Source organism: Macrotis lagotis, chromosome X (genome assembly GCF_037893015.1).
Source record: "Macrotis lagotis isolate mMagLag1 chromosome X, bilby.v1.9.chrom.fasta, whole genome shotgun sequence".
Lineage (NCBI taxonomy): Eukaryota > Metazoa > Chordata > Mammalia > Peramelemorphia > Peramelidae > Macrotis > Macrotis lagotis.
This window is the reverse complement of record NC_133666.1, coordinates 282,119,120-282,143,009: the sequence shown is the minus strand read 5'-3', so window position 1 is coordinate 282,143,009 and position 23,890 is coordinate 282,119,120. Positions and strand designations below refer to the sequence as shown.

The 23,890-nt window shown below is 34.9% G+C and overlaps 1 protein-coding gene across 1 annotated transcript in view; it reads right to left on the bottom strand.

Moving 5' to 3' along the window:
- Positions 1-382: 382 nt before the first annotated feature.
- The window catches only part of TTC33 (tetratricopeptide repeat domain 33), a 38,192-nt gene continuing 14,684 nt past the window's right edge, over positions 383-23,890 (bottom strand). The window contains exons 3-5 of the mRNA XM_074207013.1: positions 14,293-14,374; positions 10,398-10,529; positions 383-2,651 (exon numbers count right to left, since the gene is read on the bottom strand). Coding sequence (XP_074063114.1) covers positions 2,298-2,651; positions 10,398-10,529; positions 14,293-14,374 — 568 coding nt within the window. The 3' untranslated portion in view covers positions 383-2,297. The remainder of the gene's footprint in view (positions 2,652-10,397; positions 10,530-14,292; positions 14,375-23,890) is intronic.

Genomic DNA, 23,890 nt, shown 5'->3' with positions numbered 1-23,890 from the left:
GTTATATACTTTATACAAAATTATGTTTAACAATTTACTTTTATTTTTCTGTTAATGTGATTGTACTGGCAGCTTGGAAAAGCTTAATACTTTCAACTAAAGACCATCAAATAAATAACCTTTCAATGTGTCTTAACTCTTACCTTATTTGAAAGAATGAAAGCACTGATAATACACACACACACACACACACACACACACACACACACACACACACACACATATATAAAACAGATTATATTCGTTATTCAGAAAATGCTGCTAGCTACTTCCTAGACATGGAAGATGATACTTTTTACTATCAATCCCTCCAACTTCCTTTTCATCTTGATACTCTCATTCTCATATCTCAGCTCATATAGATACACATGCAGAGAGAAAATAAAAGCAATAGTATGAAACTTTATTTGGCTAAAGAAAAGAACAATGTGGTTTGCATGCATAGGAAAAATGAAAGATTTATATTTGGAGCCAATTTTTTAAGATTCAACAGCTCCATGCATTGATAACTAAGAACCATGAGAGAAGTTGGCATAGGTTTCACCTTTATGTGGACAAAAGATTATAAATCAATTTAATTGTTTATCCTCTGTCATTACATAACTTTTTCCAAATCTAGAAAAAAAAGAGAAATAGGACTAAATGTCTTCAAAAGAAGTTATCTCCTAAGAAGGGAGACATAAAAGAAAAGTTTATTGCACTAATTTAAAACATCTACCATACTAAGTAAAATTAAAAACTTGAAACTGCAGAAAACCCTACAACTTTATTTATACATGAATTTTACATTAAACAAGAACACATATACATCCATCACACAAAGCAAGATGTTTAATTACAAGACTGCTCACATCTGTACTTACCTAATCAATTTTTAATTATTTATTATTTAAAACAATAAATAGTTTGCTTTTAGGTTACATTAAAACTTACCATTCTAACTGGAACCACCTCCCTGATATGTCAAATACATAGTACAATACTTTCTACAGCAGAATTGATCTGCTGTTTTCCTAACTCTGAGTAATGCACCCAAAGATCCTATTAAAAAGCTATCAAATGACCTGCCTCCAACGTAGTTAAGAAAATGAAGCAGATTACTCTGACTTCTGTTAAACTATCTTTCTGAGATTCAGAAATAAGACATAACTACTTAAAGGTATACTACACTAGTGAATTACAAAATCAACATTAATTAGCAAAGATGTTTATTTTTATATGCATTTGATAGTTTTCATTCAAAGATATCTTCAATAATGTCTGATGGTCAGCAATATAAAGAATGAATTTTTAGATTCTAAATTATGACAAGGAGTTAGTGACTTAAGAAATAACTTCACCCTTATTTTTAAAGGGCAAAATTTACTTATTTTTTAAGTCATGCTCTTATCCAATCAAGATAGTGCCTATTAAAGTTCCATAGTCTGAAAATAAAAATCTATCATCTTAAATATTACATATTAAAATAACCATAAACATAACTTGAGCTTTAAAATTAAAGAAAATATAGAGTCTAAATTGGAAGAGGGTATGCATATTGCATTTTAAAAGTCATATTTTTTGAATGATTCATTTGTGGCAGGGACTATTTACTTCTTTTTTACAACAAAAAAATTTTAATGACAGAAATATTGCTTTTTAATCGTAAATCTGCCACATCTTATAAATGTTGAAGAGGAAACTTCATTACAGATCAATAGGTTTTTTCTTTTCTAATACTAAAACTAAAATCAAAAGTAGAGTTAAGAGAAGTATCAAAAATTGCTTATGATATATAGACATACACACATTTTTGCGGAAGTTTCCAAAGTTCTATATGATATTTCTATATTTTTTCATTACAATGCCTAAATAGTTTTAGGTTCTTCTTGTGTTCAATCTTTTTTTAAATAACAATAAATTTTGAAGGAGGGGAAGCCTGCCACTTTTTCCAATTTTAAAAAATAAATATCAAATGGAATAGCCAATTCACATCAATGGTCCACATCAATTCACAAATAACAAAAGGGACCTGCAGTATTTTTAACAAGCTTTCACTTTTCAAATTACAGATTAATAAAAGCTAAACAAAATGTGTTAATTACTCAATATTTTACTCACATTTCTTGAGATTGCAATTCTAAGTCACAAGTCATCAAAATGCTGACCAGACATTATGCAATGATTCTACCATTAAGTTTTCAAATTTCTCATCTCAAAAAATATTAGTTTCACCCTGTTTCTTAAGGATGAATTTTTCTGCTGCTAAAACATTTAAGTGATGCTCAACAAGCTAGATTCAAGTTACATGCATTGTTTTATCGAGCTTTGATAAAAACAGAACCATCTGGAATTGTGGCACCTTCTTCCTTCTCAGTTACGGTCTCTACAGTCCCAGATGCTGACACAATCACCATTGTTTTATTTGCTGAAACTGTCTTCTGTTTTTCTGCAATAGCTGCACAAACAGCAACTATCTCATCACTTTCAAAGTCATAGTCTGGAATTGATTTTGGTGAAAAATTTATTTCTTCAGCTGGAGTTTCAGTTCTTTTAACCTTCTGTGCTTCCTTCTGCTGCTTTTGCAATGTTCTTGCCCAAGAAAGGTCTTCTTTCCATATTTCAGGATTCATTGGATAGATGTGCAAAGCTACTTGGAAACTTCTAATTGCCTACAAAAAAAGAGACCTAGAGGTATAAAAGTCAATTTACTTAATTCTGTCATATCTTTTCTATATTTTCTATTTGTGGTTTACATTAGGAGTTCATTGGGAACAATTTATTGGCAAATATTAAAAACCATTATTTGTTGATGCTGACACTTCCTAGGGTGCAAAATCAGTGACTGCTAAGTCTTATGCACTGAAATACACCAAAAAGGCATTACTGATGAATGAGAAGAGTAGATTAGCAGAAGGGTAGGCTGGCAGCTATTCTGATCTCTATTAATACACACTCTCCTCAAACTCATTCAATCTCTATTAATACACACTCTCCTCAAAATCATTCATTTTCCACTCTCTACCAATACCAATCCCTAATTAGGAAATAAACAATACACTGACTATAATCATTTTTTCCCTTTTCTAAAAGCAGTTCTTTCACACCTGTAGGGTATCTGGGCAACAAAGTGCCTGAACCTCTTCTGCCAAGTAATCCCTTACCTAAGGAACCTAAAGTTCGGCAGGAAGATCTTTGAGAATGTATTAATAATTATAGTGCTCAACTTGTAAAATAAGAGATATGACAAACTTCTAATAGAAAATCTACAATTTATTTTCCAAATGGTTTTCCTATGGAACCTAACAACTGGTGACTGCAATACTGAAAATTTTTAGTATATCCACATTTTATCAGTACAGAATAAAAAGTTCTAATGAACTGAGAAAAATGTAAGGAAATTTAAATGGCAGAAAGGTTTTTCAATGAATACTTCTAAAAAATGAAGGGAACCAGTATTGGATCCATGGAGCCAAGATGGCAGTGTGAAGGCAGTATTTCCCAGGAACTCCTTCCCCAAATTATGACTCTTGCCAAAATTTAAAGGGGCAGAACCCATTGAAAGTCTGAGTGATACATTTTCCCAGTACAAGATAACTTAGAAGCTCCGTGGGAAAGGTGTGTTTCATCAGGACTAGGAGTTGAGAAAAAGCCCCGGCCACAGTGCAGCCCAGTCCAGTCCAGCCAAGGGATCACCACAAACAGCTTGAAGGGGTGGTAAGAGAACTCTGCTACACCTGTGGAGTGAAGAGCACTGGCCACAGAACCTGCAATGTGAATAGGAAGAAATCAGACTGCTCCTCCAGAGCATAGAAGGTAAAGGGTTGGGGAGACTGAAGAAATCTCTCTGCTCTCCCTGGGACAGGACTCTGCTGTTTGCCCACACTCAGATCTCAGTTGCAGTTTGGTCTTCCATACTAAGATAGCTGAGCAGGGTGCCTCCTTACAGCATCAGGACAGGCAAGAAAGCATAAGAGATTGGAGGAATAAAGGTCCCAGTGGACTGTACCCCCCCCCAAAAAACCCAAAGGATTGGAAATGCTATAAATTAGTCTTGGGCTGAGGAAATGAGTAAACAACAGAAAAAGAAGAATCTGACCATAGAGAATTACTTTAGTCCCATGGAAGGTCAAAACACATACTCACATGATGACAAAATTGAAGCTTCCATATCCAAAACCTCCAAGAGAAATAGAAAATGGGCTCAGACTGTGGTGAGCTCAAAAAAAGACTTTAAAAAGCAATTAAGGGAGATGGAGAAAAAATTGGGAGGAGAAATGAGAGCAATACAGAAAAATCATGAAAAACAAATCAACAGCTTGGTGAAAGAAATACAAAAAAAAAATACTGAGAAAAAACAATATGTTAAAAACCAGTTTAAGCCTAATGGAAAAAGCAAAACAAAAGGCAAATGAGGAAAAGAATGCCTTAAAAAGCAGAATTGGCCATTTGGAAAAGGAAATTAAAAAGGTCTCTGGGGGACGGCTAGGTGGCGCAGTGGATAGAGCACTGGCCCTGGAGTCAAGAGTACCTGAGTTCAAATCTGGCCTCAGACACTCAATAATTACCTAGCTGTGTGGCCTTGGGCAAGCCACTTAACCCCATTTGCCTTGTAAAAACCTAAAAAAAAAAGCGCTCTGAAGAAAATAACTCCTTCAAATGCTGAGTGGAACTAAAGGAAGCTGATGACTTTGCAAGAAATCAGAAAGAAAAATCTTCCAAAAAAAGACAAAAATTAGAAGAAAATGTGAAATAAATCACGGAAAAACAATTGACCTCAAAAATAGATCCAGAAGAAATGATTTAAAAATTATTGGGCTACCTGAAATTCATGACCAGGAAAAGAGCCTAGAGTTCATTAATCAAGAAATAATACAGCAAAATTGCCCTAAGATCCTAGAAGCAGAGGGTAAAATAGAAATTGAGGGAATTCACCAGTCACCTCCTGAAAGAGATCCCAAATTCCAAAACTCGCAAGTCAAAGAGGAAATTCTAAAAGCTGCCAAAAACAAACAATGCAAATCCCATGGCCCCATAGTCAGGATTACACAGAATCTGGCAGCATCTACATTAAGGGCTCATAGGAATTGGAATATGATATTCCGGAAGGCAAAAGATCTTATGTTTACAACCAAGAATCAACTACCAACAAAACTGAACATCCTCTTTCGGGGAAAAGATGAACATTTTCAAACTTTCCTATGACAAGGGCAGCTAGGTGGCGCAGTAGATAAAGCACTGGCCCTAGAGTCAGGAGTACCTGGGTTCAAATCTGGTCTCAGACACTTAATAATTACCTAGCTGTGTGGCCTTGAGCAAGCCACTTAACCCCATTTGCCTTGCAAAAACCTAAAAAAACAAAAAACAAACACCCCCCCACCCGCAAAAAAAAAAAAAACTTTCCTATTGAAACAACCAGATCTGAACAGAAAGTTTGATCTTTAAGTACAGGACTCTGGTGGTGGATGAGAAGGACTAACTATGAGGAACATAATGATATTGAACTGTTTGTTTTCCTGCACGGGAGGAAGATATCGATAACTCATATGAACTTTCTCATTTGTAAGAGCTGTTAGCAGGAGCACATACAGACAGGGCACAGGAAGGAGAGGAATATAATGTTATAATATAGTAAAAAGATGGAGTCAATGGGTGATAAAGAGGACAAGAAAGAAGCTAAGAAATTTCACATAAGAGACAAGAAAAGTTTTTCAATGGAGTGGAAAGGGGGAAGGCAAGGGGGGATGAGTGAGCCTTCATTCTCATCAGAAATGGATCAGAGAGAAAATAACACACACACACACACACACACACACACACACACAACAAAATAGGTTATAGAAATCTAGTTTACCCTATTGAAAAATGAGAAGAAAGGGGTGGGATGAGGGGGAATGGGGGGGAGGGAAGAAGGGAATAGGTGATAGAAGACAGGGAAGATTGAGGGAGAGGGTACTCAGATACAAGACACTTTTGGACAGGGCCAGGATGAAAGGAGAGAGAGAGAGAGAACAGAATAAATGAGCGTGGGGAGGAATAGAATGGAGGTACAGCTAGTAATAGCAACTGTGGGGAAAAATATTGAAGCAACTTCTCTTGTGGACTTAAGAGAAAGAAGGCAACTCACCTCAGAGACAGAGAGATTGGAATCAACACAGACTGAAGTACATTTTTTTTTCTCTCTCTCACTATTCTTGAAGTTTCTCATCTTCATGTGGGGGCGGGGTTATGTTTACTCTTATAACAAAATTATTGTAATAATATTAAATAAATAAACCAAAATCATACTTCAAAAAAATGAAGGGAACCAACAAAAAAGTTTGCTTTGGAGATTTGGTAGAAATCATTCTAGGTGATCTAAGAAAGTTATAAAAGGAATGTGTTGGTAGGCAATTTTTAAAAATTAAAAATAATACACAACAAAAACAATCTCTAAACTTCCCTTCTTCCTTCAGCTGACATATTTAAAGCTTTTTCACAAAAATTCAGTGAAACCAAGAATTTGACTTGACTGTCAGCATTAGGGGGAAAACCAAGAAGTTTATCAGTTTTGTATGGGGCAAATTCTTAGTTTAAAGTACTTTGATATAAATGCAAGTATTTGTTGTAAGAAAACTGAATACAATTTTAAAGGTTACACAGAGCATTCAAAACACAGATTAAGTGGATGTGTCTTCACTAAAAACAAAATTTATACCACCCAAATTTCTGACATTTGAATATACTGCACACATTAGAAAGACTGGCAATTTCCAACTCTATCATAATTCATCTCAGTAGATAAAAAATAGTATTTCTTAACAAAGGTAGTATCTTTGGTCTCCAACTCTCTATGAATAATAAAGCTTGTAATCAAATTAGTTAAAAGAAAGTAAATTATGAATATTAGATTGACTTTCTATCTTTTAAACATAAATAGTATATGGATTTTGAAAGAAAAACATCAACACATTTTCAGGAAAGATTATTACGATTTAAAAGAAAGATGTCAAAACGGAACAAAAATGGTTATCACAATGGGAAATTTGTCTTGCAGGCAGGATTTTTTCCCCAATAAAAGTAACAGAATGTTCCTATATTTATATTTGAGATGGATTCCTGAACAACTACTCAGGAAATGTGACTTCAATTTTTTTAATTTACCTTCTTTGCAGCTTGGGACCAAGAAAGAATTTTCAAAGGAGGCCACTTGTTTACTCAATTTGTGTTCCCTTCTAGTGACCTCCTCAAGTATGTCCACAGTGTGTGCATCAATTATTCTCATAAAAATTGTATACAGAAATGAAATAAGAATATGAGTTAGTCTTAACTGTTATATTTTTTTGGTAATAACAAGATCCTAGATTCTCCCATACCTTTGACATTCTACCTCTTTCATATATCTCAAGAATTAATCCTTCAATTTCCTCAAAATTGCTCTATGTAAATGCAATCCATTCCTGCAGTTTTCCCCTTTCGTGTTTTCCCCAATACTTCTTAGATTTCTCTATAAGATTATCCCTGATTCTAACATGACAGCCCAAAGTGGTAGCTCCTCTCTCCTTCACTGTAAGAAGATTTAGGTATGTTGGTACTCCTTTCCTTCCAATTTCACTCAAAAATGTCTTCAAGATGACTTTGAATCCTCTCCCCTTGCTTTACTTAAAATGGTTTTCCCATCCTCTGTTTCTCACTATTTTAATAGGCAATTATTCCTCATAATTTTACCATCCTTCACTGTGAGATTTTAAAGTGACCTTACTTTTACAATGATCTTGCACTTGGTTACCATATCTCTCTGCTTAGTAAGTAAGTCAACTGGTGCTGACTAGAGTAGGTTTTAGGCTCTTTTGGTCTCTTTCCTATCACAACTGATTTGCCTCAGCTACACTTCTAGGTAGTGCCCTTTCTTCATCTATTTATCATTTTTTTTCAGTGAAGCTAATCTGTTGAAATAGTTTGAAGTGGAATTTTTAAAATTTTATACTGCATTTTTAATCAAGTTTATTCTTCAATCTTTGTACAAATTTTAATACTTATTCTAACGTTAGGAATCTGTATGCAGATAGATGAATCAGGTATCCTTCCAACATCAATATTACATCATTAAGATGTAATCAATTTTAATTTTTTTGTGATTTGGTGCTTGTCATGTCCAGAATCTAAAGATTCTTATTCTCAAATAGTATATATGATATATAGGCATAAAATTTCTATATATTTGACAGTGTTTTTGGCCTTTCTCATTCCTTATTCCTGAGCTATTATATCCCAAAATATTTTTCACAGTGCTTGCCTACTCACACCTTTGAATTAAGTTAATAAGTAAAAAAGTAAATAGTGATTTGATTTGAAGACTCTTATCAAAATCTCCAGAACTTCCTCTAGTTTTTCATTTTTTTGTAACAAATAGGGGTTCATAAATACAATTATTTACACAGTGGTTTTTCTATTGGGTTTTTTACATGGTACAATCATGTTAAATATGTTTCCTTGTTAATCAAAGAATATGAAAGAATAAGAACAAAAGAGAAAGCAAAAAAAATTTTAAGTGAAAACAGTATGATTAGGCCAGCATTCAAACTCCATAGTTTTTTCCTCTTATGTGGATAACATTTTCCATTACAAGTCATTTGGAATTGTCTTTGATCACTGTATTGCTAAGTCTATCATAGTTGATCATCACACAATGTTGCTGTTAGGGTGTACATGTTATCCCAGGTTTGCTCATTTAAATCAACATCAGTTCATCCAGGTTTTTCTGAAATCCACCTGCTAATGATTACTTATAGAACAAAAGTGTTCAATCACATTCATATACCACAACTTGTTCAGCCACTCCCTAATTAATGGTTATTCTCTTTCCAATTCTTTGCCTTCACAAAAAGAACTGTCAAAAATGTTTTTGTACATGTAGGTCCTTTTTCCCTTTTTTAAAATCTCTTTAGGATAATAATAGCAGTATCTAATAGTAGTATTTCTACTACTAGGATACTAAATAGTATGTAATAGTACTATTTTGCTATAGTAGACCTAATAGTAGTATTGCTGGGTCAATTGCTCTCCAGAATGGTTGGATCAATTCATAACTCCACCAATAATGCTCTAGTGTTCCAGCTTTCCCCACATACCTATCAACATTTTCCTTTTCTGTCACATTAGCCAATCTGATAGGTGTGAAGTGGTACCTCAGGATTATTTTAATTTGCATTCCTCTAATCAAGTGATTTTTTTATATAACTATAAATAGGTTTAATTTCTTCATTAGAAAATTGTTCACATCCATTTATCAGTTTGGAATGACTTGTCTTATAAATCAGACTCAGTTCTCTATATATTCTAGAAATGAGACATTTATCAGAAACACTGGCTGCAAAAAAGTGTTTCCCAGCTTTTTGCTTTCTAATCTTGCCTTCATTGTAGTTATTGCTAATACTCAACCTGTACACTACAATAAAACAGTATCCAAATGTCCTATGACGTAAGGTTTCTTATTGCCTTAGGTTAAATGATAATAGTTCCTCCAATATGATGAAAGAAGTCTGAATGGGTGCTGACTGAAGTAAACAAAATACACAATAACTACAATATATATAGAACCAAAAAATAAAAAAATGAATGCTGTAAAACTACAAAGAATAAGATAGAGAAAATATTTTCCCACATTCTACTCCTTTGCAGAGGAGGCAAATCCACAAACAGGAAGATACACTGAATATCAGTTATGCTGATTTTTTTCCTTTTTTTTTCCCTTCAAAAAACTATTGTGTGATAGCTCTCTGGAAGGAGACAGGAGAATACTAGGAAAGATTTTGGCAATGTAAAGATAACGTTAATTGATATTTTGATATTAATAACAAAACAATATGTCACTAAAAGTGAATTAATAAAAACCTTTTCTTCCAATTACTTTATTTGCCTCTCCAGAAAAGCATGTGAGCCATAGTTGCATTTAGATATAGCCTCTTTGTTCCTAGAGAGAATGCCAAGACTGCCTTGACCCAGTTCCTTCCCCCTCCAATGGACAAAACTATGAAATTTAGAGTTTCAACAGCAAAAGTTGCTTTTGCACCATTCTGTGATGGTTAATATAGAAGCAGATGGGGGTTATACTTCTTGGATTTGTTCTTTTTCATTGATTACTCAGGTCAAGAATTCTAAATGGCTAGGCTACTGGTATTAAGAGTCAAAGACTGGTCCTCAGAAAATATACAGAGGCTGTTTCCAGGACTGTACCTGGAGTCTTTCCAGCAGTGGAGATCCTAGTTGGGCTACTACACCGTTGGCAGAGTTTTTGGAGAAAAACCTGTCTGGGTCTAATTCTTTGACCCAGCAATTCATGAGTTATAGAAATTAATGGGCTTTTATGTTTAAGCTTATTCAATCAAATCTAACTTCAATAAATATAACTCTTCTGGATTTGGAGAATGTTTCCTTACCAGGACAATCTCCCCTAATCCAAGCTGAGCACGTCCCAGAGTTTGCCAAGCTTCCCATGAATGTGAATTTCTCTGAACAGCCATTTCTGCTGCATGAACTGCAGGGAACATTTCATGAAGAGACATCAGAACCTACATCAAAAAAAAAAAGAAAAGAAGAAAGAGGAACCAACCAACCAGTTAGTATCAAAACCTAGGAATTATTTTGTCCCATCTAAAAAAAAAAAGATAAAGCATCTTTTTTTTACTTACTGACTAAAATTTCTTATGACACTTAAATGATGTCATTTTTACTTTTGCTCCCCTCCTCTCCCATTTATGTTTTGAGTTAGGAGACCGCTCTACCACCACCCCAAATAACGAGAAATCTCATTTCTTTCTTCTAACTACAAATTCTTACAGCTATAAAGAGCAAAAAATGTGGTTTCCAGGACCATATTTCCAAGGCAGTGATGCCAGTGCTAAGAATTATCAAGATTAAACACTTTCTTCAAATTACAGCTCAATGCTAGGAGGAACAGCAGTTTTTCTATTCTAACCCTATGGAGTCTATGCTCTTATGGGGAGAGGGAGATGAAAAAATAAGGGAATATTACATTTCGCTAGAATGCTTTATTCAGGAACTGAGCCCCTATTTCAATCCCACCACACCAGTCAGATGAGGAAGTTCCACGGGGCCTACATGAGGTCAAGAGATCTGGCAGGATCCATTTTGAGGATTCATAAGCCCAAGTTCTCAAGTATTTGGGAACTCAAATAATTCTGGATCACTGACAGATACTAGAGCTCATTTCACACAAGTGACCACAAATTTTAGTTTAGTGTACATAGAAGATTTAAAGCAAAACCTGAATTATAAAATAATTAGTGCAAGGACAATTTTTACTTGTATTGGTCCCTGCTTACCCCAAAAAAAGTTTATAAAAGACTCGGCCAATTTGATATCTTAGTAACATACATAAGCATACTTTTAAGGGTTCACATTAGTGATTTTTTACAGCTACTTTACTACTTTTTCTGTATTATTTGAGGCTTTCAAATTTGAGGTTATCTAGTATCCATGACTACTTCTGTATGATTTTCCCATATAAGTATATGAAATATCTGAGTTGCATTTTAAAACTATTCATAAATATTTCTATGGAGTATATTTTACTCTCCTGCTTAGATCTTTTTTTAGAGTTGACTTGATATTCAGGAACCAATGATATTACCTTGAAGGCAACTAAGTCATATGCTAAAGATAGCACAGTCAGTTCTCGAAGAAGATTCCCAGTTTAAAATTATTCAAATCACCGATGACTCTTACTAAAAGAAATCCAGCTGTCTCATATATACTCATAATTGGCTTTTATAATAGTTGATTTAAATGAAAATGTAAATAAATTCCTATTCCTCAAAAGCAGAAGCAGTGTGCAAAATAAACATAGAGTAACCCTTGAGTCTAAATCTCACTTGTAATATGCACTAGCTGCCAGGTCCTAGGCAAACCCCATCACCTTTCAAAGACTAGAAGCTGAAAAACAGATGTCACTATTTCCTGATAGTGGAAATTTCCCCTACAAAGAAATCAAAAGTCCAGAATAACATCCACGAATAACTAAAATGTTCTTTAAAACTTTTCCAAATAAAACTGACTTTTAAATAATAACACAAGAGCAAAAATATTATCATTTTTCACCTTGGTCCACCAAACAAATGCTGTGTGAATCATCATCATCATCATCATCATCATCATCATCATCATCATCTACAAAGCATTTTACTGATACAAAGCACAAATATATTTTATCTGATCCTCACAACAACCCTGTGAGGTAGGTGTTATTATTTTCCCACTTTAAAGATGAGGAAACAGAACCTTAAAGTGGTTACAAGACAGATAATAAATATTTGAGATAGGATATGAATTCAGGTCTTCCTTGACTCCATGTTCAGCATTCTCATCCACTGTACGACCTACTTAATTCATGATGAAAATGTTTATTACATAAGTTTAATGGCAGAATATTCTAATGACCCAATAATCTCACTGATATGGGCATTCTTTCTAAAAATGCATATCATCTACGTCTGCCCAGCCTGTGAAATTCTTGTTCATACCTATTAGAAAACAAATGTGTTAAATCAAATTGATTTTGAACAAAAAGAGCAAGATAGAAAATATCATTGATTTATCTTATATTACCAAATAAAGACTGTAGTTACATAATGAATTCCAGCAGATGGCATCACATAAATTTTGACAATATACATATGATAAAACAAAGGGTATATGCATTCTCAGTATAATTACTAATGGGCTAAGATCATGATTTTAAAATGCATTCAGTGATATAAACAAAATAAGTGGGAAAGATGTAAGAAAAATTAAAAACACATAGACCACGGGTAGCTATTTAAAACTCTCATATAGGAATTCAAAATAACTTTGACAGCCATCTAAGGTGCCCCAACCAATATTGCAGAGCACCTTTGGGAATACAGCAAAAACAAATCTTAAAAATCCAGAACCTCTGATTAGCAAGTTTTCTATATAAGCAACTTTTAGAAATTGCAAAGGAAGATAGTTTGAAGCACAAAGTAGCAACTCAATATTGCCAAATGAATAAATAAAATACTGCAGTTGTTTCTCCTTTCCTTGGCTTAGTCATTGGTTAAATCTAGGGCTTATATCCCAAAACTTAATCTTTCCACAATCAAGGAAAAGCACTTCACAGATTGGTGATATAAATCAGTCCAAGAGATAATTTTCATCCTAGCTTTGCATGCAGTGAGGTAGGCTATCATGCTACTCTGGAGTGTTTTTGATTGTTTCACAATAAGGAGGCACTAAGCAGGGCAGGAAATTCAGGCAGTTTATACAGTTTATAACTACTAAGTCAGGTCTTCTAAGACTTTGTTTAAGCCTTTCATCAAGTTGTTGTCATTGTGGTTTATTCATACTTTGTTCTCAGAGAGGACCAATGACATCACAAGGGTGATATCTTGACTTTTGCATGAATTGGGATTGAGTGATGCAGAGGCACAAATTCATCAGCTTCAAATGATGTCTAATAAGGCTGCTAATGTGACAGTAAGAGTAACATTGACTACATGACTTTGAATAAATTAATTTCCTGAAGAAAGTTTTTTATGACGTGAAGCAGAAAGGACAAAGTTTTCTCAATAATTATCCCTTTTGGAGGAGATAGGAGCAGAGGGATGAAGAGAACAAGATAAAAAATCTAGTGAGTTTGCATGGACTTCCTCATACTTCACCTGAGTATTAACTTGTCAGAGTCCTCTGTAAAGAATATAACTGGGGGGGTAGCAAGGTGGTACAGCAAATAAGAGTACTGGAGTCAGGAGGACCTGAGTTCAAATCCAGCATCACACTTAATACTTGCTAGCCATGTGACCTTGGACAAGTCAGTTAATCCCATTGCCTTGCAAAAAAAAGAAAAAATATTTAAAGAATATAATTGGAAATTAAGTTCCAGTTGGCATTATCTATGCAACTAACTAGCTGTATACCCTTAGATAAAGCATTTATTTTTCCTCAATTTCCTCATCTATCAAAGGAGATCATATATAAACTACTTATTTCTCAGGGTTGTGAGAAGGATCAAATGAGGAGAGAATAAAATAGTCAAAACACAATTCATAATTAAATCACACAAACTAGGCTTTAATTAGAGGCATATATTAGTCTCCTTTTTACCAGATGATAGAGGAAAGTGTAAAAAAGAAAGAGATGACTAAAAAGAAGTTCGGAGGAGAGTTAATTTTTCCATCCATCTTAAATAATAATATCACATACAAAAATAATTTTTTCATATTCAAATCCAATTTTTGGGACTATTCATTTTCTTCACTTCTTACCACTTTATAATTCTAAGAGTACAAGTATTACCTGTGATTTCATCTCATACAGGGTAGCATCATCTGGAGTTAATTGAAGTGCTTCATCCCATTTGTGAATTGCCTCCCAGTACCTGTAGTTATTAAAATAATATTATAATTTCACTAAGTCCCTTCAAGTTCACTTGCTACTATCAAACAAGTATTTATTAAGAATTATGAATGGATAAGATAATTCTGGGAATGAAAGAAATGAAGAACAAAAGAAGATGAAAAAGGTGATGTAGGTGAGAAATAGCAGAGAACCTTGAAATTCTTTCTCTCAAGTGTTAGACTAAATTTTAGATTAAATGATAGGAGCTAAGAAACCCAAGACTGCTATGATAAAAGGATAACATGGAGCTGTTAACAAGGTGAGGAGCTTTGAAGAACTTTGGTTGGGTTTTTCCGGAGATTTCAATCAATGAGCACTTATTAAACAATGCAGTATATTCTTAGAATTGTACCAAGCAGACCTAGAGATTGGTCAAGGTTCCAAATTAAAAAAAAGTCTGATACCTCTTTGCTCTCTGGAAGGATTCTTCTCTCTGTCCCAACAATCTTTAGAAGAGTCACAGAATCTTTTAGATAAAATGGCTCTCTTTAGGAATCATCTAGTTCCAATAGATCAACTGGGGAGGTGGGGTGGAGTCTATCACCTCAAGAAACAGTTCTGTTTAAAAGGTCCAAGTTTTCAATATTGCACAGAAAATATAGATCTCAACAAGGGGTTACAGTAAGAGCTAACTTCCTTGATCAGGATACTATACTTCTAGCAATGAAAATCAAGACTGTATTTGTTGTTTGGGTTGCAATACCACTTTTCTGACTAATACTAAATTTGCAAATAATTGAAACCTTTTCCAAACTGCTAATTACCTCACTCTATTTATGGTCTAATCAAATTGTTTGAAAGTTCTTCTTCCTAATGCACTGAAATTCAATTCGATTTCATAAGCATTTATTTAGCACATACTAGGAGTCAAGCTCAGTTACTGCCCAGAAGAATTTACAATTTTCTAAAGGAAAACAAGTATTCAGATAAATACCAAATATATTCAAAATAATTTTAATGGGAAGAGAAAAGCACTAACAGCTTGGAGTAGCAGGAAAGGCCTCTGGAGAATAGGGAAATGGGTTAATTTGAGTTAAACCATGAAGAAACTTAGGGACACTAAGAAACTGAGGTGAGGAAAAGAGAATCTTCCAAAACTGAGAGAGAGCTGACACAAAGGCATGGATGTAGGAAGCCACTCTAGTAGAAGGTAAAATGAATAAGTAGTAATAGAAAAACATTCTGCAAAGGGTTGTAAAAGGGTTTAAATACCAAATAGAGGACTTCGTATTTTATCCTAGAGGGAAAAAAAAAGTTACTAAAGAGGATCTGAGAATAATATGCACAGTAACAATAACATTATCATCATCACTGTTAGCATTTATATGGTGCTTTAAAGACTGTAAAGCACTTTGCAGATGTCATTTGATGGTTATATCAAAATCATCCTCATTTTAGAGAGGAGGAAACTTAAGTTGAGAAAAGATTAAGTGATTTTTCTAAGGTTACACAGAAGTGTCTGAGGCAAGATTGATCTAAGTTTCTACCATTTGGAGATACACAGAATAACATTAAAGCCCTCTTCTACATAACACACCTTCAAATATACATTTTTAAGGCTTTTTTTCAAGGCAAATGGGGTTAAGTGGCTTGCCCAAGGCCACACAGCTAGGTAATCATTAAGTGTCTGAGACCGGATTTGAACCCAGGTACTCCTGACTCCAAAGCCAGTGCTTTATCCACTACACCACCTAGCCACCCCCAAATATACATTTTTAAAAATGACAGCATGCTCTATGTCCTCAAGTGTTCCTTCTAATACACTCCTACTCCCAGACTATTTATCCCTAAATTCATAGGGCACAATTTCCTGGACTCTTCACCATCCTACTCACAAAATTTCCAATATTGCAAAGAAAATATAGATCTCAGCAAGGGGTATAGTAGGAGCTAACTTCCTTGATCTGGATACTATACTTCTAGCAATGAAAGTCAAAACTGTATTTGTTGTTTGGGCTGCAATACCACTTTTCTGACTAATACTAAATTTGCAAATAATTGAAACCTTTTCCAAACTGCTGACAGTAAAGTCAACAAGCAATTATTAAGGCCCTGCTTTGTGCCTGATACTATGCTAAGCATTACAGATACAAAGAAAGGCAAAAACAGTCCCAACCTTAAGATGTTCACTTTCTAATGGGGAGGTCAATATGCAACAAATTTTGTACAAACAAGATAAATATAAAGTAAATAGGAGGAAAGCTCTGAGGCAAAGCACTGGAAGGAATAGGAAAAGATTACTTGGGGCAGCTAAGTGGTGCAGTGGATAGAGCACTGGTCCTGGAATCAGGAGTACCTGAGTTCAAATCCGGTCTCAGACACTTAATGGTTACCTAGCTGTGTGGCCTTGGGCAAGACACTTAACCCCACAGCCTTGCAAAAACCTAAAGACGAAAGAGAAAAAAAAAAAAAAAAAAGAAGGAAAAGATTACTTGCCAGAGTGCCAGAGATAAGTGTTTTAGCTAAGACTTGAAAGATGCCAGGAAATGCAAGAAATGTAGGTGAAAAAGAATTCCAGGCAGTAATTATGGCATGTACTCTGCTCAAACTAAATACTACGTTCAGAAAGAAAAAAACTTCAAAAAGTACCTATTTTGTCTTCTTGTTGGTTGTAGACCATCCCAAGCTAACTAGATCTTTCTGAACCTTAATTCTGTTATCCAGTATGTTAATAATTTCTCCTTCATTTAATCATTTTTAAATGTTACCTAATACAATAACCTAAAGATTGTATTTGAGACTGCTAAACAAATCAACATTATCTTCAGTAAGAAAACTGTCTTATGTGTCACAAACACATATCTTTACTTTCAAAGATATGCAAATGATTCTATCCTGAGGGAATGAAATATTTCCTATAGTTAAGAAAAAATCAGTGAATGAATAAAATGAAATAAATACTATTATGTTCATTTAACTTTCAATAGAAAAATGATAAAAACTGAGAATTACAACAAAAAGTATAATTTCCTCCCAAACATAAAGTAGAGCAATTAAGACTAGCAATCTATTGGCTAAACAAAATTTCAAAAAGCAATACTCATTTAAATGCAATTATACACAAAAATATGAGTGTAACAGGTTATCTAATCAACTATTAACCTAGATTCTATCCAATGCCACTTTCAAGTTTTATTTTTATTCCTATAGAAAAGAATCTAATTACTCACTTTTACCTCTAATCATTCTAAAGAATCTCTATTTATCCCTTTGCTTCATCCAATCTTATCTCCAAAAAAAGAAAAAGTTTTTAAAAAATACAGGGGGGATAAACCTTTTTAAACCACCGGTTCAAACTCTTTGAGGAATGCATTAGTACACTGTTAGGTCATGCAGACCCACTGAAACTAGTTTTTAAAAATGACCAAAACAATCACACACCAATATAGGGCAGAAAATTTAACAATCTGTCAACTTTTAAAAAAAGGCTAGAAATAACAAAACAGAAAATCTCCCTGGTCACACAGCTAAAAAGTATCACAAGTGGGAACCATAAATGAGTTTTATGACTCCAAACACAGCTCTCTGCCTGTTATGCCACTCTGACTTTGCAAGAGCACAAAATTATACATCTTGTAAATATAATAAAATTCACAAGTGAAATCTTATGTGAAATGTGGGAAGAGCATCCTTAGTCATCAGGGAGGATGGAAAAGGTCAGGGAAGGCTTCCTAAAAGAGAAGACATTTTAGTAAGATACTTAAAAGACAGATAGAAGTGAATTAATGAAAAAGTATTTATTAAGCACTTACTATGTGTCAGATACATCAGAGGAGGAGATAAAAATACAAAGCATGAATAAAAATATCTCCTCTTGGGGCAGCTAGGTGGCACAGTAGATAGAGCACCAGCCCTGGAGTCAGAGCACCAGAACCCGAGTTCAAATCCAACCTCAGATACTTAATAATTGCCTAGCTGTGTGACCTTGGGTAAGTCATGTAACCCCACTGCCTGACCAAAATATATATATATGTGTGTGTGTGTGTGTATCCTCTAAGAGATCTTATAATCTTTTGAGGGAAAAAATAAGTAGACATAAAAGTATAAACAATATAAATAAATACAAGGGCAAGGATGAGTGAGAGGGTGGCCTGCATTGCATGATGGCAAGAGGTCAAGTCAAAGAAAGCCAGGAAGATCTCTGATTGCTTATTCAGTAGAATTTGACTCTGTGACTCACCCCGCCCCCAGACCATAGCACACCAGGCCTTCTATCCTCCATTATCTCCTTTGGGTCTCTCCAAGCTCATGCTTCCATGACAGTATCCATTGCATCCTTTAATGTCCCCTTTTCCTTTTGTCTTCAATCTCTTCCAACAACAGGGTCCTTCCCATTGAGTCCTGTCTTCTCATTATGTGGCCAAAGTGTTTAAGCTTCAGCTTCATTATCTGTCTTTCCAAAGAGTCTGAATTAATTTCTCTATGAATTGACTGACTAGATCTCTTTTGCTATACAAGAGGCTTTCAAAAGTTTTCTCCCACACTTCTCAGCATTCAGCTTTCCTTACAGCATAACTCTCACAGTCACACACTGCTACTGGAAAAAAAAAAACATAACTTTGACTACACAGACCTTTGTTAACAAGGAAACATCTCTGTTTTTTGGTAGGAAGACTTGGCTGAGGTCAAACAACACATCTAGCTGTGTGATCCTGAACAAATTTTCTCAGTGCCCTGGGCTAGTTCTCTAAGTCCTCACCTAATGACATCAATAGTTTAGTTGTTGAAAGGATCAGCAAAGCCTTCACACAAATGGTGAGGTTTGAACTGTGTCTCAAAAGAAGAGAAGGCAGAGAGGAGAAAGAAGTGAATTCAATGCCATGTGGGGGGAGAGCTAATTCAGATGGTGAAGGAGCCAGCACATGTGGCTGAACCAGTGTCTAGAGAAGGAGATACCATGGCATGAAGACTTCAAAGAGAGGCTGGGTCAGGTTGAAAAGGGACTTACAAATCAGATTGAAGAGTTTATATTTATTCTTAAAAACTATAAGAAGTCACTTAAGTTCAGTAAGAAGAGAAATGACAGTCAGACCTGAACTTTAAAGTCATTTTGATAACTGTGGGAAGGGTGGAATGCAATGAGGGCAGAAATGAGGCAAGAAAACCAATTAATCTTAATAAGGGTCCCAACTAAAATAAAGTAGTGGATGTATGAAGAGACCAGATAAAAAAGACATGTTGTGGTTGTGAAAAGTTAAGGATAATACCAAAGTTACAAACCTGGGAGATTGGAAGAATGATCTCTTTACCAGAAAGAGGAAAATTCAGAAGAGGGGTAGGCTTTGGAAGGAAGGGAGGAAGGAAAAAAAATGAATTCTATTGAGCATATTAAATTTGAATCATACCTAGTATGGAAAAAGGTGGGATGGAGCAGGGAGAGAATGTTGAGGGAATTCTAGACAAAGGGAATAATATAAACAAAGATACATATATGGATAATAGTTTGACTGGAGTTTAGAGTACCTGGAAAAAAGTAAGAAAAGATAAGACTAGAAAAGCAGAATCTTGAATGACAGGCTAAAAAGTTTTAATTCTACTCACTAAGTATTTACTGGTAGAGAACTACAAACAGTCCTAAGGAAGGATGATCTAGCAGCACTGTTAAGTAAAGCAAACAGGAAGATGACCTGTTAAAAAATAGTCCAGGGAAGGTAGTAATGAGATCCTGTGGCAGGATGACAGTAATAGAGAATAGGAGACTGACGCAAGAGAAATTGCAGCAATATTCAAAAATAATGAATTAAGAATAACAGTCATGTTTTGAGGAAAGAAAATAATCTATTTGGGAAACAGGATTCCAAGGAAACAAAATAGAGTTAAGCTTTCAAGCAAGATCTTCTGACTTCAAATCCTGTACCTTTACCACAATATCACATTACCTCTCATGTTGAGTTTAAGGGCCAGTAAGACAAGAAATGTGGATACAGAGGTTGGCTGGTAAAGAGATCAGGGATGGAGATAGATACCTGGAAATCATCTATATAGAGGTAAGTTGAAAACATGGGAATATATGAAGTTTTCTTAAAGGAAAGATTGAGAGAAGGAAAAAAAAAAACAGCCTTAGAACAGTTTTGGTAAATACCCAACTTAAGAAATTCTTTGCCTTCATCAAAAATTTCAATCTTCTAAACCCTTCTATATTTTCTCAAGTATTTATTCCTGATCTAACATCAGTTTCTTCTCTCTTCAAACTCTGTCCAATAGTTAGTCATTTGACCCCTACAATGTCACCTTCAGTTGAATCCTTTTACTCTTTCTCCCACCCTGTCTTTTGCCATTTTTTTCCTTGCCAAATCTCAGGACTAGATTACTCCCATCTGTTTCCCCACTCCTACTCACAAGCCACTAAACACAACTAGAGGAAGTCTCACAACTGCTGGGAAAAAAATATTACAGATTCATATTATCCAGTCCTGACTGCAGCAGGGTAATTCTTTTATTCCTTCTTAATTAATTCCCTAACTCAATTGCTACAAAAGATATTCACACTCTACAGTCTAGCAGCTCCTCAACCAGAACATTCAATCTCTGTTTCCGTGTCTTTGTAAACACTCTTCCAAATGCCTGAAAATGTTCAACCCTTCACCTCTCCCAGTTTTCCTGACTTCCTTCAATGACTCAAATCCCTGCTATGTCAAAAGGCCCTGCCTAGTCTTATTCCCCCTTCAACACCACCCCTTTTGATAACTTCTGCACTCAGACTGCTTTCCATCTCTTTTATATCTAGCTTGAACCTAGTCTAGTTATTTACATGTTTTCTCCCTAATTATGCTTTTGTTTTTCTTTGTATAATGCCTGGAAATAATAAAAACTTAATAGCAAATGTTGCCTTGACTTCTCAGGAGGGAAGGAAGAGGTACTGTCAATGGTTTCAAAGAATATACTGTTAAAGAATTTGATCTTCTAAGTGTGCACTTGTGTTTTGGGTTTGAAATTAATACTCATCAAAAAATTATTAGGCACTGAGGAAACAAAGATTAAAAACCAAATAGCGACTTCCTTATATATAAGAAGTCTTACATTTCAATAAGAGAACAATGTACACATTAACAACATTGTGAGATGATCAACCTTGTTGGAAGCAGCTCCTCTCAGCAGTTCAGAGAGCTAGGACAACTGTATTAGACCGGCTATGGACAATGTTATCTCCATTCATGAACAATTAATAAAAATTATCTCTTATGTATCTCTTTCCCTTAATCCTAATTCCTCATACAGAAAATAACTTATCTGTAAACATGTTTATCAAAAATATGTAAGTACAATGCTAACTAATTGTTTGCCACTCAGGGGACGGGGGTGGGAAGGGAGGGTGGAAGGAAATTTTGTAACTTAAAAATATACCTAAATTAAAAAAAAACTACCAGCAGCTAGAAAGAAATAATTCAAGTTCAGAGGAGTCACAAGAAAAACTGAGGATAATCCTAGAGGCAAAAATAATTGATCTTTAATAGAACTTCAAACTATTCCTAAGGAAGAGATCAGAGATACACAGAAACTCTGAAGTACAAACAGAGCAGTCAAGAGAAATACTATAAGGAATTTAAAAAAAGATAACCTGTTTAAATTTCTCATAAGGAAGGTGAAACATGTGTTTCCCTGTCATCATCAGGGGTAATCAAGGGAGTCTAAATTAGATAGAGGGTCTAAAATGAATACTTTTAAGTTTTGATAATCTTATAATAGAAAGGGAAGGGAAGAGACATTAATAGAGGGCAAGAGGTTAGGAAAGAAGAAAGAGGAAAATTATCTATATAAATCAGAATGTAGAAGTAAAAGTCTGAGCAAACAAAAAGGAAGCAGGCAAAGGAGTGAGAAACTGACACTGGATCCTCACACTCATATTAACTAGTCAAGGGAAAAAAATGTACACACATACAATTCTGTTAAGTTCAGAAATATAAACCACTGAGGGGGGGGAGGAAAATGATGAAGAATAAGAAATAAGAAACAAAATAAGATTAATGGAGGATTCCTAATCCTAAGGAAAAATACTCTAAGAATATGTAAAAAAAATTTATAGCAGCTATTTTTATAGTGGCAAAGATTTGAGGGGTTGCCAACCAATTCAGGAATAGCTGAACCAGTTATGGTATGTAAATGTGATAGAATAGTGTTGCACTATAAGAAATGATGGAGACAGTTTAAGAAAAATCTAGCGCTGAACTGGTAAAGAATGAGGTAAGCAGAACCAGAATAGCTTGTGCAATGACAACAATATCATAAAGCAACTTTGAAAGACTAATGAACTCTGGTCAATGAAATGATCAACTACGGTTCCAGAGGATCCATAATGCAAGTCACCTCTTTACAGAGAGGTGATAAGACTCAGAGTACAGATTAAGGCTTATTCTTTTTGGCATGGCCAAATGTGAGAATTTGTTTTGTTTGAGAAAGAAACATGTATATCCCTCAAGGGAGAGGAAATGGAAGGAAAAGAAGGTAAATTTTTATTGACTGAAACAAAATTTTTTAAATGCTGCAAGAGAATAGAGAGCAGAGGTATGCCTGAGTATTCCTCTGATGCAGAGGCAGAGTAGTGTAATTTCCGCTATCCAGAGAAAAGAAAGCTCTTAGTGCTTCTTACTTGCTCCTCAGTAGGTTTGATGTTGCCTGAGGTTTGAATACAGTAATCATACTTTCAGTTCAAGCTCTCTGTCACACCAAAGGATGCTGCCCTTTTCTGAGCTAGCTTTGAATTGAGAAGTTCCAACTCTGCTTTTAAATAAAAAGCTGCTGTTTTATCCCAGTCACCTAAGCAACTACATTTATGGAAGTCAAGTTGGGGAAAGGAACACTATTATTATCCCTACTAACCCTTCAGAATAGTTAGAAGGTAATCAGATGTCAATTGACGATTACAATATTATCAAGGATAGCTAAGCAAGAAGACTCCCCATCCACAGTTGCAATATATATTTCTTCTTCAATTAGTTACAAATTGCAAATCATGAAAACAAAATTTAAAACTATCATCCAGTTTTACTGCAGGAAAATAGTAAAAACTATGAAGGTCCGGCATTCCATTTCCTTCTTCTAAATATGTTCAGTTTTTCAAATAGTCTAACCTGGCTGTTTCCAAGTTTACTTGCAACACTTTTTTTTTTTAGGTTTTTGCAAGGCAAATGGGGTTAAGTGGCTTGCCCAAGGCCACACAGCTAGGTAATTATTAAGTGTCTGAGACCGGATTTGAACCCAGGTACTCCTGACTCCAGGGCTGGTGCTTTATCCACTAGGCCACCTAGCCGCCCCTGCAACACCTTTCCTAGAAATTCATGTTTTATTCTGGAGAACATTGGGATTATGCCCAAAGGGCAACAAAAATGTGCATACCCTTTGACCCAGCAATACCACTATTGGGGGGGTCTATACCCTGAAGAAATGATGAAAAAGGGTAAAAATATCACTTGTACAAAAATATTTATAGCAGCCCTGTTTGTGATGGCAAAAAATTGGAAATTAAGTGAATGCCCTTCAATTGGGGAATGGCTTAACA